Source organism: Nyctereutes procyonoides, unplaced genomic scaffold, assembly GCF_905146905.1.
Source record: "Nyctereutes procyonoides isolate TBG_1078 unplaced genomic scaffold, NYPRO_anot_genome, whole genome shotgun sequence".
Lineage (NCBI taxonomy): Eukaryota > Metazoa > Chordata > Mammalia > Carnivora > Canidae > Nyctereutes > Nyctereutes procyonoides.
In genome coordinates this window covers 11,429,802-11,448,489 of record NW_026575052.1, presented here as the reverse complement: position 1 = coordinate 11,448,489, position 18,688 = coordinate 11,429,802, and the positions used below count along the sequence as shown (strand labels likewise).

The 18,688-nt window shown below is 59.1% G+C and overlaps 1 protein-coding gene across 1 annotated transcript; it reads right to left on the bottom strand.

Annotated features, from left to right (window-relative positions):
- Positions 1–1,026: 1,026 nt before the first annotated feature.
- SELENON (selenoprotein N) lies at positions 1,027–16,458 on the bottom strand. Its single transcript, XM_055332400.1, has 11 exons — positions 15,941–16,458; positions 12,403–12,536; positions 9,531–9,743; positions 9,194–9,318; positions 8,496–8,633; positions 6,849–6,930; positions 6,274–6,462; positions 5,875–5,980; positions 4,721–4,833; positions 4,530–4,631; positions 1,027–3,262 (listed from the first exon to the last, which is right to left on the bottom strand). Exons 1-11 carry the CDS (start codon positions 16,080–16,082, stop codon positions 3,092–3,094), a joined length of 1,515 nt encoding a protein of 504 aa, XP_055188375.1. The 5' UTR covers positions 16,083–16,458; the 3' UTR covers positions 1,027–3,091.
- Between the last annotated feature and the right edge of the window lie 2,230 nt (positions 16,459–18,688).

The following is an 18,688-nucleotide window of genomic DNA, read 5'->3' as shown; positions in this document are numbered from 1 at the left end:
TGTATAAATATAAAACAAGGGGCACTGCAGTTTTCATTTTGCACTGGATCCTGCAAGTTACATAGCTGTCCTGGCCAGAGACCTCAGAGTTGTCCACCCAGATCCTATCCCTGCTTAGCATCTTTCCTTTCCCCATTCTTCGTCACCTTTTTTTTTTTTTTAATTTTAAAGGCTTTTAAAAAAAAAAAAAAGATTATTTTTTTTTAAGTAATCTTTACACCCAACATGGGGCTTGAACTCACAACCCTGCGATCAAGCCACATGCTCCTCCACCTGTGCCAGCTAGGCATCCCTTCTTCACTCCTTCTTTTTTTTTTTAATTTTATTTTTATTTTATGATAGTCACAGAGAGAGAGAGAGAGAGAGAGGCAGAGACACAGGCAGAGGGAGAAGCAGGCTCCGTGCACCGGGAGCCCGACATGGGATTTGATCCCGGGTCTCCAGGATCGTGCCCTGGGCCAAAGGCAAGCGCCAAACCGCTGCGCCACCCAGGGATCCCAGCCCTTCACTCCTTCTTATACAGGTTTTCCCTGAAGTGTATTCCCTCCAAAAAAAAAAAAAAAAAAAAAAATCCCTAATGCTTGTCTTAGGCTCTGCCTCTAAGACAATGGGTAATGAACTTCAGAATCTTTCTCACCATTCTAAAAACAGTAGTAAGTTCTACTACTAGGTCTATCACAAAGTTACTTTAAGAATGCCACTTAAGGGACACCTGGGTGGCTCAGTAGTTGAGCATCTGCCTTCAGCTCAGGGTGTGATCCTGGGATCTGAGGTCAAGTCCCACACCAGGCTCCCTGCATGGAGCCTGCTTCTCCCTCTGCCTGTGTCTCTCATGAATAAATAAATAAAATCTTAAAAAAAAAAAAAAAAAGAATGTCACTCAAGCCCTCTAGTGACAAAAGATAGTCCCCAAGACTTTCCAGCCATGCTCCCTTGCCCATGTGCCGAGCCAATTCCACAGAGGAGTCAGACCAAGGATAGAACTGACCCATAACCCGCTCAAAGGAAAGGCACTGAGAACCATCCTAGTCTCTCCAATTTTATTATAGGACGAGTGGGGAGGTGAGGGGAGTACAGATGGGTAGCAGGAGGGGGCTGGAGGCCCTCCCCCACCATGAGCTTCAAGGCACAGTGGGGGACAGGAAAAGGTATGAGTTGAGAAAGCCAAAGCAAAGCCTTACAAGGGACAAGGATTGCTCACTGTGGGGCGGGCCCTCCTGGACCTGCACGAGGGGAAGAGCGCCCTGCACAAGGGGAAGAGCCTGCTGGGCATCGAAGCAGAGTGTCTGCTGCCTCTGTGTGGCTCATGGGACTGGCTGTGGCCACCCATGCCTGGAAGCGCAGAGACAGACCTAGGTGCCCTCCCTCCAGTAAGGGGAGTGGAAGCACAGCCTCCCAGAAGGACACGAACTTGGCTGAGCTTGCTGGCTCCAGCCTCATTTGGTCTAGAGATCAGAGGGGAGTGAGGCATTTTGGTCTGAAAGGCTTTCTTTTTTCACCTCAGTTAAAATGGGCAGGGGAGGGAGCTGGGGGTGCAGTGCAAACCAAAACACTCCAAAATCAACTCTGCCACTTAGTGACCTTGGGCACGTCCCTTCACTTCCCTGAGACTCAGTTTCTTCATCCGCAAAATGGGAACAATTAATATCTGCCTCACAGGTTTGTTGTGAGGATTAAATGAGAAAATACAAGTAATGTTAACAGAGTGCCCCAGATAGAAAAGGCTCAGTATGGATACTTCAGTGGCAGGCAGGAGAACTCAGGGTGGGAGGCCTGGGAGTGTGTCTGAGGAAAGGTCTGCCTTCCCCTCCCAGGTTTAAGAGAGAGCCCCTGTGGGGCAGGCCTTGGGGAGCAGGCTTGGCTCCAAGACTTTCGTGAAGGCCCAAGGATCTCTCATGGGGCTGAGTGGAAGACAAGGATAGGGTTGGGGGTACACTGACCTTTTTTAAAAAGCTGGAAGAAAAGAGAGGAATATTTCTTCCCGTAGGTGCAGCTGCAAAGACATCAAGCTGGACCCATCTAGGATTTCAGATCCAGCCATCATAGGGCTGCTGCTGCGGGAAGACACTGCCCCCTTCTTTCTCCTCAGTGTCAGGGTTATCAAAAATACCTACAAACTGTGAGAAACTTCACATAAAAACACTGTTCTGCATGTATAAAAAAAAAGACTGGCTGTGGCTGTGGTCAGGGCTGAGGACGTAGATCAAGGCCTTAAGGGAGGCCAAGGAGGTCCAAGAGCCACTCGGGGGATGGGCAAGCTGGTCTGGGCTGCCCTGACCTGCCACTGGCTCTGGGGGAGGCTATGTTCTTTGGCTGAGCTACACTTCTGTGGGTCTGAGGGGCAGGAGGCTGGCTCTACTAGTCCTGTGACCCTTGGTGGGGTAGGTGGTGGGGGTGCCTTGGCCCTGGGCCTCAGGAACCCCTCGGTGAACTCTCTTGCTAAGAGCAGAAGCCTACTTCACAGTGAACCTCTCCAGGCAGCTGGCCTCCAGCAAGTCCCGAAACAGGTACTGGGTCCTACTGTTAGGCTGGATTGAGTGGTCTGGGGAGTTCCTAGGTACAGGGAACTCTCCTGAAGGAGGGTTTTGCCCTGAGCCTCCAGAAGGCGGTCTCCAGCTGAAGCTGACCCCACTGGGGACAACAGGCAGAAGAGGGCAGCCAGGAAGAAGGCTCTGAACAAGAGTGCTTCCCTGGCAACCCCTCCTTAGCCCCTAGTCCAGGGTTTCTTGATGTTTCTTTTGGGAGGGGGTAAATGTAAGGAGAGAGAGGTGGCCCTGTCTTCCTAGCACCACTCCCCACTGATCTTCACCCCACAGGTACCTGAACTATGTGCCTGAGTGAGTGAGGTCCCGGGAGATGACCCAAGGCCCCATTTCTGGTGTCCTGAGCAGCTTCCAGAACCATGTGGGCAGTCCTCCCATCACCAAGGCAAAGTAGGGGGCTACCCTTCATTGCCCTCAGATCCCACAGGCAGCCTGGGAGTGGCAGGGGTATGAGGACTGCTGGCTCTGCACCTGAGGGGTCGGTGCTCGGCACTGGGGGCCCTTCCTCCAGCCCCCCACCTCGAGCCTAGCCTCTCAGGGATGGGACACTAGTCTTGGAGGAGGGGCAGGCCACGCCGAAGGCCCTCCTTCAGGAACTGCATGTAGGTGGCCGTGGACGGGTCTTCGAAGGTGGACGAGAAGCTGAAGACGTTGTTCTCAACATCCTCGGGCTTCATGGAGGTGATATCCAAGAAGTGGTTGGCGTTGATGTGGTGGACCTGGGAGAGGGGCTGGGTGAGGAGAGTGGTGGGCCCCTGCGTGGCCTGTCTGCTCCTGCTCTCTTGGGGGAAGGGGCCAACTCGGGCCTCAGACTGTCCTCACTCGAGGCAGATGGCAGACAGGCGGGACAGAACCCGGCCCAGGGCCCGGCCCTTCCCGTCTCCCGCCTCTGGGCACCCAGGGCCCTCTGCCTGCAGAGCTCCTCTGTGCCTCACCCACTGGCGAGAACCCAACGCCTCCCCCCTCGCCCCACTCCCCCAGCCCCTCTTCTCTGTTCCCGTGACCCTTGAACTCCACACTCCCCTCCGCTGTGACTCCCACCTACCCCATGCCAGCCTCCCCCCGCAGGCCACTCAGCTCCTTAAGGGCAGGTGCCCAGGACACGGGCCAAGAAACAAATGGCCGAGTGGGACAGCGCAGTTCCCAGGCCAAGTTCTGTCCGCCCCGCTCCCTATGCCAGGGCCCCGCCAGGGCCGGCTCCACGGTGCTGAGTGCCAGGGCACCGGTGGCCTTCTCCCTGGCCCCCCTCAGCTCTGCCCACCCCCCCCCCCGGCCCCCTGCTCAAGATCCTGGGGAAGCTGACTACCCTTCCTGGCCTTCAGTCCCATATGAACCGTCCCTGGGGACAGGAAGGGTCAGGGGCATGAGACGGGCTCGCAGGTGGGCCCGGCTTCAAAACCAGCTGCACTTCTTAACGGTGCAACTTTCCCCAAGTCTCTGGCCTGTTTTGAGCCTCGGTTTCCTTGTTTGTAAAATCAGCCCTTGTGATTTGTCCATCTCCCAAAACTGTGCAAGGCCCTGAGAGAACGTGTGTGAGTGCTCATAGGCCCCCCCTCCCCCCGGGGAGAGGTAGGGTCCTGCACCCTGGCTCGGACGGGTGCCCCTGGTCCCCTCTGCTTTGCCATAAGGCCTGGCCCCTCCTTCCTCCTTCCATCCCTGAGCTGGCCACAGCGGTCCAGGGAGAGCATTCCCTTCCAGGCCAGGTTCCTGTCCGTTCTGCTGCTAGCTTGTGCTCACTGCTGCCCAGTCCCCAAAGTGCTGTTGGGGTCCCCCTTCTAGTGGGAGAGAGTGCCAGCCCGTGTGAGGCCAGCAGGGTGGGCACGACAGTTGCTATTTTAGAGATGGGGACAGCTGAGGCTCAGACTGGCTGGGAGAGTGGCAGGAAGTCGTGGAGCCAGCCCCGCCCCGAAGCACGATGAGGTCTCTACCTGGCGCCCCACGCTGCCTGCCGGGCCCAGGTGGGTGCAGGGGCTGGGGGCTGCCTACCACAGTGCCGTTGGGCAGACAAATCATCATCTCCACGGGGAAGCTGTACTTCTCCAGGTGCAGGCCGGCTAGCTTCTTGTGGGCTGGGTTCTCCTGGCTGTTCTGTGGGGACAGGTGACACACCCGCTGCCTCAGCCTCTGGCTCCGTCCCCGGGCTCCCATGGGGCTCTTCCCTCCCACCTGCCACTCACCTGCAGGTCTTCTAGCTCCCTCACCAGGGACCAAGTGCTGATGAAGCTCTCATTGAGGAGGGCGAGGATGGGCGAACTTTCCAGGACGGTCTCCCGGAGAGTCCGCCCTGAACCTGTTCAGGGAACAGCAAGGCCGGAAGGATGAGAGGCACCCCCACATGTCTTACTGGGTCTTCTATCGGCGATAAGCCTCCTGGGCGGCCGCATAGTCTGTGCGTGCCAGTAGGATAAGATTCAAGGAGCCTGCCACAGAGTAGGTGCTGAATGGAGGGGGGCTGTAATTACAATCGTGATGTACTGGGGTCCTAGGCTGAGATGGGGCCGGGCTGGGGTCAGGTGGGGGAGACAGACAAACCCAGGGCCCAGGGACCCTCGGCCAGGGACAATGACAGCCCCTTAAAGCCACTAAATTCTGGAGCCCAGGGCCTTTGCACAGATTTTTCTACCTAAAACACCTCTCCTCCTGTCACCTGATGAGCTTCTACTCCTCCTTCAAAGTCTCAGCCTCCAGTCACTATCTCTGAGAAGCCTTCCCTGAGCCCCCAGTTACAGAGTCTGTGCCACCTGGACCTTGCCCTGTGTGACGCTCACCACATTTGTCCTTCTATACATGCTGTGCTCCCCAAGGATGGGACCACATCCCATCCTTGGGACTGACTTCTGACTTAGAAGACCCCCAGCACCTGGCCTACGGCGCGATGTTTGCTGATTGACTGGATGAGGGCAGGCGCACTGTTGTACTCATCTTTGTATCTGTTGTCAGACACCCAAAATCTTTGGGGGAATCTTCTGAATAAGTGAATGTGTGGCTGGCCCCTGGCACTGTTTTCTCTCTGAGCTGTGTGCAACACTTCACAAGCACAGGCACTTTTACCACCATTTTCACAGATCTGGGAGGGAAGTATGTTACCCCTCCTCCACTGTCGAGAACACCAAGGCTCAGGGAGGGAAGTCACTTAGCCGAGGTCTCCACACTGAAAATGACTGAGCTGGACTCTTCCTGCTGTGAACAGCAGCTTCTTCTGAGTTCAGCACAGAACTCTCCTAAGCCCCCTGTGCTCCAACAGGACAGTCCTGTTGGCCTCAGGGCCTCCTGCACACTACGAGGTGTGATGTCTCCCCCTATCCTCTCAGCCTGGCGGGGTCTCCCTCACCTCAGCAGGACTGGTCATCCAGGGCCCCCCACAGCAGAATTGAGTGCACCAGCTTGTTCTTGGCCTTGGCTTGGTCGAAGGCCTCGGTGAATGGCAGATAGGTGACCTGGGGTGAAGGGGAGACAGAGAGAAGCTACTGGGTGCGGCTAGGGACCTATTCAGGAGCTGTGTGGGATGTGTGTGGATGTGTGTGTTTGTACTGTGTGTGTGTGTGCGTGTATGTGTGTGTGCACGTACAAGAAAGGGTATTGCTGGGCCAGAGCATGCCTCCTGCCAAGTTCTGAATGGCACAAGAGAGGCCCCACTGGTGCGGGCCAGGCCTGCAGGGAGGTGGCCTCAGCAGCAAGCCCTGTACCCAGCCTGGAGTCTAGTGCCCACCCACTGTTCCCCCGGCCCCACCTTCTTGAAGGGGTACATGGCCACCTCCAGGCGCCGGGCAGCCTCCTCCCAGCTCAGTTCCTGCTGCCACTTGATCTCCTCAAACACAAACTGGAGGGGCTCCCCCGAGGGTGGGCGGCTGTCGATCATGTTGCCGTCCTCATCCAGGATCATGGAGGGCACCGACGGGCCTGTGGCCTCCAGCTCCATCTGGGCCAGGGGTCAGTGGGGGATGACATCAGTAAGGGTGTCTCAGAGATGGGCAAGAATCCTTAAAAGACCCTCAAAGGTACCCCACCCATTGCAAAGGTAGAGAAACTGAGGCCCAAGGAAGGGCAGGGCCTGGTCAAGGCTGCAGTGAGTCTGGGACAGAGCCAGTGTCCAACCAGGGCTCCTACCACAGGAAGCAGTCTGAGGGCCAATGGCAGCTGTTGGGTTTTCTGTGCAGGATCAGGTGTTTTTCCAGAATCTGGCTTTGGGGATAGTTGGCCTCAGTTCACCAGGTGCTCTGTCCTTTACCCTGGCCTGCCTGAGGCTCTTTGCCCCGCAGCCAAATCCTGCTTCCAGACCCGGGTAGGGACCACTCGTGTGCTCACCTGGGGGATGTAGCCAATGTCCACCTCCATGTTGCTGCTCTCGCTGGCCCCATATAGCCACTCCATGTCCACATTCAGAGACCTGGGGACAGGGAGACGGTGATCAGGGCAAAACACCCCCATCACCCAGGCCCAGGTCAAACTTTCTCTCTGAGGGCACACAACCTCCCCATTTTACATATAAGAACACCGAGGCGTGGCAAGGTGAACCCAAATTCCTGGGGCCACTGGGATTCTGACTGAAGAGCCCGGGCCCTTTTCTGTCCCTGGGCTGCCTCTTCGGAAGTCACTGCAACCACATCACGCTCCACTGACCCAGCCCTTTACGGTTCACACAGGGCTTTACATCCGTGTCTCATGCGCTTCCCACGGTTCTTTGAGGCAGAAAGATCATCATTGCCTCCCCCAGGACACAGAGAGGGGCAGGAGTGAAAGCCTGGCCCCTGCTCCCTCTCAGGCAGGGAGTGGGGCCCCACCAGGTGCCATCTGCAGATCGGCCACACGAGGGCGCCCCAGGACCGGCAACTAAGCACCTTGGGCGGGGTGAGCAGGGTGGCCAGGTCCTGAGACACAGGCTCAGGAGCAGCTGGTCCTGGGGTTGGTCGTTTGCCCCTGCCCTGTTTGCCATCCAGGAACCCCTCCTCCATCCCTGGGGTGGAGGCAGATGTGTCATGGGCTGAGCCTGTGCAGGGGTAAGGGGCGTGGGGGGTGCCTGCTTGCTAGGGAGAGGGAGAGGAAACCACTCCTGCTCCTGGGAGCAACTTTCTCTCCCCAGGCTAACCCAACCATCCCTTCCCTGGTGCTCAAGAGTCATCCTCCCAACCAGCTGATGAGGAAACTGAGGCTCAGAGACAGCCAAGGGCTTGTCCACAGCCACGCAGCTCAGAGGTGCCACGGTGGAGACTTAACTATGGGACTCCCAGCTCCCAGCCAAGGTCTTGTCCCTGTCCCTGTCTTGGGTCACTCAGACCCACTATGCAACCACTTGCTATGAGGGAGGAATCTGGAAAGACATGAAGCCAGGCCTTCTAGGTCCCCTGTTCCCCTGACAAGAGGCTGACGCTGAGCAGGTTGGGCACGCAGCCAGGCGGCTGGCATGGAGCCCTCCCAAAAGGCCCCTTTCCTCTGCCCCTCAGGGCCTGTGGTGGCAGGGGAGGGTCTGCTGGACTTTCCATGTGCTGCTCCCTTTGCCTGGCTAACCCTCCTAACCCCCTAGGTTTCTGCATAGATGTCTCTTCTTCTGGGAAGGCTTCTTGGACCCAGACCAGCCAGGTGCCTCCCCACCTACCAGCCCTCCCCTTGGGTGACAGGTGCAGGCTGTGGCTATGGGTCTGTGGGTGGTCTGTCAGCAGTACGAGGGTGTAAGGCTCCAGCTCTGGGGAGGGTCTGGTGGCTGCTGCACCGGGTCCCTGGCACAGAGCTGGCGGTCCAGGCCAGCTGGGACACGGTTGCCAGATGATGAACGGACCCACCTGTGCTGACCTCAGGCGGCCTCCTCCTGGGTCAGCTCCAGGCCCCTCCCAAGAGAAGTGGCTCTGGGGATTAAAGGCAGGGCAGAGAGAAGGGGCCTTTGGGCCCCTGCGCCTGAGCTTCTGGAGCTGGGGGGTGGAGTGGGGTGCAGGGCCGGGCTGGGGCCAAGGCTCCCACCTGTGGTTGGGCACGAAGAGCCGGAAGTCTCGGATGTGAGTGGCGTCTTTGGAGAGGATGATGTGGCCGGTGAACTGGCCAGGTGAGAACCAGAAGGGGAAGTCAGGTGGCTCGCTCAGCTGGAACTCGGCGTGGATCCTGGGGGGAAGGCAGCCAGGCTGGGAGCAGCCCCCTGCTGAGCCATGGCCCACCCTGCTGCTTTCTTGCCAAAGCTGGGGAACCCTTGGCCAGACTCTCGTGCTGAGGACGACGGGCTGGGCAAGGGGAGGAAGGAGAACATGGGGGCAAGGAGAAGCTGCGAGGCCTTCAGAGCGCTGCCCGTCCCCAGGGCCTGGATGGCTTTCTCCAGAGGCCTTGCCTGGCCAACCTTCCTCTGAGCCGTCACAGCCTCCACAGGGTGTGTGTGACCTGGTGTCACAGCTCTCACACGCCCCCCTCCGGGTGGGTAACAGTCATAGCCACCATCCTCATGCTAAGCATGTTCCATGCTCTCCTTGCTCCCAGGAGGAAGTCACCACCACCCCACCCACAGATGAGGAAACTGAGGCCCAGATAGCCAACGTTGCTTGCCCAAGACCAGGGGGTGGTACGTGGTAGCACTGGGGGCTTCCAGGCAGGCCCTGGCCTCATGGTGCTGTGCCCTTCCATGCGTCCCTGGGGTCTCAGGCGGGGGGGGGGGGGCTTTGAGGAGTACGTACCGGAACATCACAGTGTAGTAGAAGTCGCTGATGGCTGTCAGGCAGGCAACGGCCCCCTGAGGGGCAAAGCGGGTCTTCACGAAGGGCCGAGGGTGGAACATGCTCAGGAGCCGGTGGATGATGACCTGGGCGGGGGAGGGCAGTGAAGACCCAAGCTGGCCTGTTGGGTCCGGGCCCCCTGGGAGAGCTGTTCTGGGCCTGCAGGCCTGGGGCCCGAGAGGGGGTGGGCAGAGGCAGGCAGGAGAGCAGGTGGGTGCCTGGCCCTGGGGGTCCGGGTGCAGAGCAGACGCAGGGGGGCCGTGCTGGGGCCCCAGGGCTCACCAGGGGCAGCCCTCACCTCTTTGCCCTTGGGCGGTGGTGGGTAGAAGCGGTTGTTGGACAAGTAGCCAGTGAAGACGCTCAGTTCGCTGGGGATGATCCACCAGGGCTCTCCCAGCGCCACTTGGCCCCGCGGCGGGAGGAAGGGCCGGAAGTGGCGGGCAGCAAACACTGCGCTTGGCAGGGCTGCAGTGGTCCAGTTGCGGAGGCCGGACAGGGCCAGGCGGGAGACCTGGGCAGGGGAAGGCCGAAACTCTAGGGTGCTGAGAACCACGTGGGGGGCCCCATCCCGTGGGTGGATGCAGGTCTCCCTTGAGCCCCGAGCCAGCCCACAAGCTAAGGGAGCAGAAAGACCCAGCGGTGCTTCTGTCCGGTGATGGCCACAGGCCTGGCACTATGTCGCCAGAGCCAAGGCGCACGTCACCGCCTCCGCCCCCCCCCAGCCCAAGAAGCAGCGCCCCCTTGGCCCACTCAGGCCCAGCCCAGGCTGACACGGTGTGGGGGGCTCTGAGCAGGGCTCTGCCTGCTGCTTCCCTCCCTGGTCAAGCCCACTCGCACGGTTCCAGGCCTCACGGGCGCCTGGTCCTGCCTCCCTCCTTCACGCCAGCCGGCAGCCCTGAGTGCCACCACCTGCCACCCCCTCCACCAGCCTTCCTTCTCCTTAGACTTCCTCTCTCCAAGTCTCCTCCTGGGGCTAATGTCCTACTGAGGGAACTGAGGGTTTGGGGAAAAATCTGAGGAGAAAAGTGGTAACCACCTCTTGGGGGAAATTTCTGGGGTAAAGAGCAGGATGTGACCTCAGGAGAAGGAAGGTCATCCCTAGAGAGCACCCACTTCTAGGGTAGCCTGGACCTCGCTGGTCAGGACCTGGCCTGCCTGGCGTCCCTCAGCTGTTTCCCAGTCTGTAGGGCACCCTGTCTGGTGAGCTCTATGAGGGTGAGACTGTGTAGGCCTGTCTGTCTGCACATGTGGAGCACGGAGCCAGGACCTGGGGCACGGCCTCTGGTAAAAAGCTTCACCTTCAGCAGCCGCTCCCTGCCCCCCTGCACCACAGGCAGGGGGCCCAGCCACCAGGAGAGCAAGGGCCTGGCACCTTCGGGGGCGCTCTTGAATAGCATCAGGTTCCCTCTCTACCTAACCCCCCCAGTGGTGGGGGGGCCAGGCGCACTGGGAGGAGGGAGGTTCTCAGAGCTACCCCCCAACAGGGCTGACGGCGCAGGGCCGGCTGTGCTGGGCCAGCCTGAGCCACCTGCCTGCCAGGTCCTGCCCACAGGCCGGCAGCCCCTGCAGGGGAGCCCCCCTTGAAGGGGAGCCTGCGCTCTGTGGGGCGCTGTCCTGACCTGTCCTCCCTGTAAGTGCGGCTGGGCCCTGGCACCCCGCCAGTCCCACGGGGTTCTCACTGCTTGGTAGGGGACTTGTCTATTCGGACAACTGCAACCACCTGCTGTCACTGCCCACCTTCCCTACCCAGGTCGTGTGTGGAAGGCCAAACCTGTTTCCAACTCACTTCCTGGACTGTCTCTCAGGACATCCTCTGGCGCTGCAATCTCAGTGTGTCCAGACTGACCTCGTTGGCTCCTCAGCAGACCCATTCCTCACTCTGGGCCCCATGGGGCAAGTGGCCCACCCCACACTTGGTCACCATCCAGAAGCCTGAGTCCCTCCCCCCTTCTTCCACTAGTAGCCATGGCCTGTCTTCCTTCCTTTCCCAGCATCCTCTAGGCCGTCCTTCCTCTCCATCATCACCGCCTCCCTGGCCTACCTCCTCGTCCCTCCCGAGAACTGGTCTTCTTGTCTCCCGTTTCTCCCCGGCCCCCAAGCATCTGACAAGGGAACCCCCTCATTTAGAATCCGCTCTGGTAATTTGCCGCTGCAGCAGGAAGGCCAAAGTCAGGAGACCGAGGCCCTCCGCAGTCTGGCGACTTCCCTTCCAGCCCCTTTGACTGGGACACCCCTGCCCGTGTCCCACGTGCTCTGGGTCCAGCTGCACCAGTGCTCTGGCCTCACGACTGGCCTGGCACTTCCAGCCTCCAGACTTTTGTTTATGCTGAGGTGGCACTTCAGGGGAGATGGAAAGGCCAAGTAGGTACGGGCCAGGCCAAGAGGAAAAGTTGCTTCTGGCAGAGGGAACAGCGTATGAGAAGGCTCATGGCTGGAAGAAAGCCTGGACATCTGGAGGAGCTGGAACAGCGTGAGCTGAGGAAGGAAGGCGGGAAGGGCAGACAGGCTGTGCGATGCCTCGGTGCCAGGACGGGCTGGAGACCTGGGCCACGGGGCCTCAGGCCAGGGTGAGGCGGCTCAGGATAGCATTTGTCAGGTGCCCTCCCCCCACCAATGACCCCCTGCCCCTCAGGTCTGGTTGATTGGAGTTCAGCAGAGCACCTGTCAGGTGCCAGGGGCCTGAGGAAGCACAGAGGTATGAGTCACAGGCCTTGCCCTCGAGAAACTCACAGCCTGGGGAATAAAACTGACTTGCAGAGGGTAATGAGCCTACGTGAGGCACCTGCCTCACCACTGGCTCCGGGTCACGTATTGCCTCCTCTGACCAGGTCCTTCTAGCCCTGCCTCCCCTGGCTGAGCCCCCTCCTCCTGCTGTCTCTATCAGATGGCACTGCCTCCAGGAAGCCAGCCCAGATCCCATCTGGGTTAGGGGCTCATGCTTATCCCTCCTGCACCAGACTGTGTCTTCGGCAACAGGGTCAGCATCACACTCGCTTCAGGACCCCTCAGGGCCTGGCACCCTGGGGGCACAGAGGGCAGCTGATGAAGGAAGGAAGGAAAGAAGGAAAGGTAAACAGAGCACAGACCTATTCTCAGGAGGTGAGTGAGCACAGTCATGTATCCGTGGTCCCACCTGTGGGCAGCCTCCACTGCCCCCCATTCAGACTCACCCCCAGGAACCCATCTTTGCTCTTGGTCATAGACTCTGGGATCAGAGGCTGGAATCGGGCTTCTATGGTGAGCGTCTCCTCACTGGGGTCAAGGGGCAGCTCCTCCTCTTCATAGCTGGCTGCAGGAGTTGACCCTAGGAGACACAGTTGCTGGACACGGGGCCTGCCCTCAGGCAGCAGGGCCTCTCTTCTCTGAGAAAGTCCACCCCCCATCTTCCCCCCTTCCCCCCTACTGGAAGGTGATTTAAGGGAGCCAGGCTACAGCTGGAGTAACAGTTAACAATTACCTAAGTAGCAACCAATAAGTATCACAGTAGTCCTGAGAGGCAGATAGTAACCTTTTTACCAGTTCCATTTTACACATAAGAAAGTGGAGGCTCAGAGAGGTGCAGTCACTGCCCCAAGGTCACACAGCTAGGCAGTGAGGGAATCAGGATTCAAACCCAGGCTTGTTTTACTCTAAACCCACAATCAACCATGACCCTCTTCCGAGGGCACTGTGATTTCAGGGATTCCGTTCCCTTAAAGGCTCAGGACCCCAATGACCTGGATTCAAATCCCACTCCTCACCAGCTGTGTGATGTTTGGCCAGGGGCTTGTTAGGAGGATTGGATGAGAGAATCCACGTAGTGTTAGCACCAGGTCTGGTGGAGTGAACCTGTGATAACTTCAGCTGTGTGACTAGTACTGGAGGATTCAGGATCAGGGAGCCACGGAGCTAGGGCTCAGACTAAACCCACCCTGTGCTCTTCCCACCAAGCCAGGCTGGCTGGTTGTCCCACTTCCCTCTGTTCTGTGAGCTCAGTCAGAGATGAACTTGGTGCAGGGCCCGCCAAAGGCAGCATCTGGGCACGCAGCTGCCTCTCCCAGTGGCCGGGGTCCCAGCACCAGTGAGAAGCTGCTGTCTGGGGCTCGGAGAAGAGAACCCACCAGCTGGGCCTGGTCAGCCCAGCTCCAGGCTGAGGTCAGTCCCCTTTCCTAGATGATCTGGGGCAAATCACTCAGCCCCTCTGGTTTTCCTATGTGGGAAATCAAGACCATGCTGCCCTGCGTATCCCTGTCAGGGGGGGCGTCGTGAAGAAATGAACGCTTGTCAGAGAGTCACTCAGAACAAGGAATGAAAGCAAGAAACAGAACCATTTTTGACACCACCTTTGGGGTCATAAGCTCTGAGATAGATTGCAATGCCCTCAAAAACGCCAGTTTGGAAGAGAGGAGACTCGCTTGTCCCTGATTTTTTGGGTACCCCGTTTCCCCAGCTGTGCAAGGGGGGGCTGGAGTGCCAGTGGCCGAACTTGATTTCTCAGGTCTTTTCCTGCCGGAGGTAGGCCAGGACTGAGACCTTTCTGTGTGGAGGGAGTCACGACGAATTTGTAGGGAGAAATGAAGCCTATTTCAAGAGGGGCGACTGACGGAAGGGAGGGGCCCTCCAAGGAGTAAGGCAGTGGCAGGACTCGTCATGCCTGCTGTCCCTGGGCAGGTTCGTGGGACAGAGATGACGTGTGGCATCTGCTGGTGAACTGACTGACAGGCCAACTGGAAGCATTTGGAGCAATTCTTCAACGGGAATCGGTCAGATTCATTTGGGATGCTTTTTATTTATTTATTTATTTATTTATTTATTTATTTATTTATTTATTTATTCATGAGAGACACAGAGAGAGAGAGAGAGGGAGAGAGAGAGGCAGAGACACAGGCAGAGGGAGAAGCAGGCTCCATGCAGGGAGCCCAAGGTGACTTGATCCCGGGACTCCAGGATCACGCCCTGGGGGGAAGGCGGGCGCTAAACCGCTGAGCCACCCAAGGATCTCTGGGATGCCTTTTTAAACTACACATACCCACTGAGTCAGAATCCTAAGGGGCCAGAGTCAGGAAGCTGCCCTTTTAATCGGGACGCCCCTGATTAAAGCCCTGTTCTGAAGGATCACAGTTATTTCTGCATTTGTAAGCCAACGCAGCAAAACTTTCCAAAGAGCAATCTGCAAACCTCAGAGGAAGGGAACAATTGGAATGTGCAAGCTTATGAGTCTGCCTTGCTTTTTCGATTATTTTGCTCTTATCACAGATAACTATTAATAACAGTGTCCAGCCTGTTATGGCCTTTTAGTTTTTTTCATAAAAAAAGTTTTATTTCCTGACTTATAAGTAACTCATGACAGACAATTCGTAAATCTTTCATGGTATAAAGAAAATTAAACACTCATAACTGTACCAACTAGACATACTGTTCCTGTTTCCTGCATAGATTTGATGTTTTGGGCTCTGTTTTATTTTATGTTTTGTTTTCCCAAAACAGTTTTGCACTCCTAGTGGCCTAAGTGGTAAGGGGCGGGGGGATATCTTCCCCTGATGGAGAAAAAGATTTATGTGAAAAAAATTAAAAGTGCCCTCAAGCCCAGCAAGCTTGTCCAACAAGTCATTATGAGGGAACTCACTCTCTCTGTCCATAAAAGAGGACAAGGAGGCGGCCGTGTGGATGCTCAGAGAAGTGTTTGCGGCATAAGAGGTCAAAGCAAATCCACACGAGGCCGACCTGTTTACCTATCCATCTGCTTTCACAGCAGAACTGAATGCCACTGAGAGGCACTGACCCATGTCTGCTCCAGCAAATTCACATTTTTCATCTGACCCTCCTCCTCTGGCAGGGACTGTGGTCATGGGCCAGCAAGTGGTCGACCTACCCGACCCAGCCTGAGACACGGAAAGCCCATCACTGTGCTCTGGTGCTCACTCACCTGAGAGCAGCTGGCATCTCTTCTTTGCCTTTCCCATCTATTGACCTACTTACACCTGGCAATTTTGATAACAAGATCCCAAGTTCAAGAAATGTCACAAGAAGTTGGAGAGAAAAAAAAAAAAAGAAGTTGGAGAGAAATCGACAGAGACTGGCGTGGTGGTGAGACAGTGAGAGAAGCATTTAATAATTCATTAGAATAGCTCAGCATCTCATCTTTATAAGAAAAAAATCACTGATTACAACTAGGTAAAAATGGGTCGCCAGGATGGGCCAGGAATCTGATAACACCTACGCAGAATTTACTAATTGGTAATACTAGTAAAGAGCTCCTGTCTACTGATCAGCTACTGTATACTGGTCACTCTGCAGATACTCTCCAATCCTCAAACCTGTGAACTGGTGCAGGATCTGGAGCCAGATGGCTCGAGTTCTAATCCTAGCTCTGCTCCTCCCTGTGCCTCAGTCTCCTGAACTATAAACAGGAGAATTATGACTGTGGCTATTTCACAGGACACTGTGAAGATTAAAGAGATAACTCACATGAAGTGCTTAAAATCATGTCTAGGGGCGGTCAGGGAATGTCACCTAGTATTTGCGCTTGAGAACTTGAGAGGACAGCAGGTGAGGTGCCAGAGCAGCTCACCCAAACTGCCAGCTAGAAAGGGTCAAAGCCCCAGGGCTGCCAGGAACCCCCATCTCCCTCTCCAGGTGGCCCTCCTGCTCAGGGCAGACACAGTGGCTGAGAAGCTAGGGGCCATGCCTGGGGTGCCCCCCTCTCCGGACCCCAGCCTCTCCTGGTACCTGTCAGCTTCTCAGCAATGGGCTTGAACTCCTCGGGGCTGATGTACATATCCCGGTCTGTGTCCAAGGAGGAAAAGAGAAAGAGGCCTTCTGTCCCCAGGGCCTTCAGCGCTGACTCCTGCGGGAGAGGAAAGGACTCCATGGAGCACCAGTTGGATACCAGCCAGGGTCCCAAACAGGTGGAGGGGGCAGCTCCCACCACCTTCTTCCTGAGTTCTCACAACACTTGGTCCACCCATCCAAATGTCACCTCTGCATCATCCCAGAGCCCCAGGCCCCCAGCCTGTCCCTGTTGGTCCCTGCTTCACTCTGCTCCTTCGTCCACTGTCCACTACCCCAAGGCTGTCCGACGTGGGACTATCTGGTCCCATCCCCATTTCACATTCTTTCCCCTGTGTCCTCTCCTGTCCCCTCAGCACTGTCCCGGCACACTCCCCGGGGCCACCACCAGGCCCTGGCCCCGTCCCAGCTTCAGTCCCAGGGTCCAAGTCGACCGTCCGGACCGTCTGGACCGCCCCTCCGTCTGCCCCAGGCCCTGCCTCGCACTCCCTGCAGCAACCTGCCACCCCCAGCCCGTTTCCCTCCCTTTCCTGTCACCCTCCGCGGCCCACCCGTCCGGACCGTCCATCCGCCTCTACCCTCAACCTGTGCCTCCCCCTCCCCTCCCCTTCCTCCTTCCTCCCAGCCCTCCCTGCCCTCCCCCGCCTCCTCCCCTGCCCCCTCCGAGCCCTCCCAGTCCCCCGCTCCTCCGAGCCCCTCCCCCTCCCCCCCCCCCTCCCCCCCACCTCCGAGCCCCCCAGCCCCCCCCCAGCCCCCCCCCCTCCGAGCCCCCCAGCCCCCCACCTCCGAGCCCCCCGCCCCTCCGAGCCCCCCAGCCCCCCACCTCCGAGCCCCTCCGAGCCCCCCGCCCCCTCCGAGCCCCCCAGCCCCCCACCTCCGAGCCCCCCGCCCCCTCCGAGCCCCTCCGAGCCCCCCGCCCCTCCGAGCCCCCCAGCCCCCCACCTCCGAGCCCCTCCGAGCCCCCCCGCCGCCCCGACCCCCAGAGCCCAGGCCCTCGGCGGTCCCCGCGCCCGCCCTTCCCCGCGGGCCGGACCTGCCGCGCGGCGGCCTGGGCCTGGCTGTGCTGCGCGTAGGCCCGGGCGGCGGCGGCGGCGGCGGCGGCGGCCAGCAGGGCCCCGAGCAGCGCCAGGGCGCGGGCGCGGCGGGGTGCGGGCGGCGGCGCGGCGGGGCCGGGGCCGGGGCCGGGGCGGGTGCGGGGGTCGGGGCCGGGGCCGGGGCCGGGCGGCGGGCGCTCGCTGTGCAGGGCCCGGCCCATGGCGGCGGCGGCGGCGGCGGGGCGGGGCGGGCTCGGCGGCTTCAGCGGGCGCCCAGCGAGGGGGGGACTCCGGGGCGCCCGCCCCCCCGGCCCTGCCGCGCGTCGGCTCCCGAGTGCGGCTTCGAGGGCCTCCCGGTGCCCGCGGGCGGCCGACGAGAGCGAGGCCCGCCCCCTCCCCCCCCGCCCCCTCCGCGTCCGCCGGCGCCGAACCCGGGGCCTCGCTGCTCCGCCGCCTGCCGGGCGGGAGCTGCCCCCCCAGCTGCCCCCCCCCCCCCGGCCGCCCGGGCCAGCGACCCCGGAGCCTGAGCTGCCGGCGGAATTGCTCGGCCTCGGTGAGGCGGCGGCGAGGCCCTGGCGGGGGACGCGGTGCGGGACCCTCCCCGGGCTGGCGGCCTGGAGGGCGCGACCCGCCGCACCCGCTCGGCCGCAGGAGCGAGTCTTCTAGGAACAGCTCCTGGCGTGCCCGGAGGACGACCGCGGCGATCGAGCGCGTGGAGCTTGGAGGAATAAATACTTTGGGTCTGTCACTACCTTTGGTTGCTGCGTCCAGAGGCCTTGGTTCCCCCGGGGCCGCCTCCATCGTTTGAAGGTCCCCGGGAGCTGGGGGCGGCCCTGCCTCTCCCAGGAGGGGGCACTAGAGCGGAGCCCTGGCCCCCAGGGAGCAGCGGCCCCTCCTGGGAGGTCACCGCCAATCCTGGCCCGGGTGCACCTGCCGGTCCGAGGTGTTGGAGGGGCTCAGCAGGTGTCGGGCACCACCATGAGCTGGACCCAGTGTTGGGTGCTTTATGCTCTTATTTGTTCTCGAGCAATCCCGTGAGGTGAGCATCGTTTGCCTCGTTTTTAAATTAAGGGGCCGGAGCTTAGGCACCCAGGTCTGTCTGAGTCCACATCTCATGCCCTGCTGCCTCCCAGGGACCGGCCCAGCTGGCTGCTTGGGGGTGAGGACTTCCTTCCATCACCACTTCTGCGCTTCATGGATAACCAGCCACGACAGCACCCTGTGGGCAGGGCCCCAACTTCCCGGAGCCCACAGAGGACCTGACACATGGTAGGCACTCCAGCATCTTCCAGATGAGCGACTCCCAGGGATCAAGACTGGCGGGCTCTGGACCTAGCTTTTGCCCAGTGCTCTGGCCCCAGGGCCTTGGGAGACCCACTGAGGACCTGACATCTGCTGTTGGCTTCTGAAGGCTTCCAACTGTGCTACTTCCAACTCATTACCGCTAATGTTTGGGGACACCCTGCGTATGACAGATGCTATTAGAAAACCAAATTCTGCTCTATCAGGAAGCAAAGTTAACAGAGCACAAAGCAGGTTAGGAGAGGAAGATTGATGAGTCAAGGCCCCTGGAAAATAAATGAGGGAAGTTTTCTTTGCCAGAACGATTTTATTTATTACACTTGGTTTTTGTTAAAGACACAGATACCCCTAC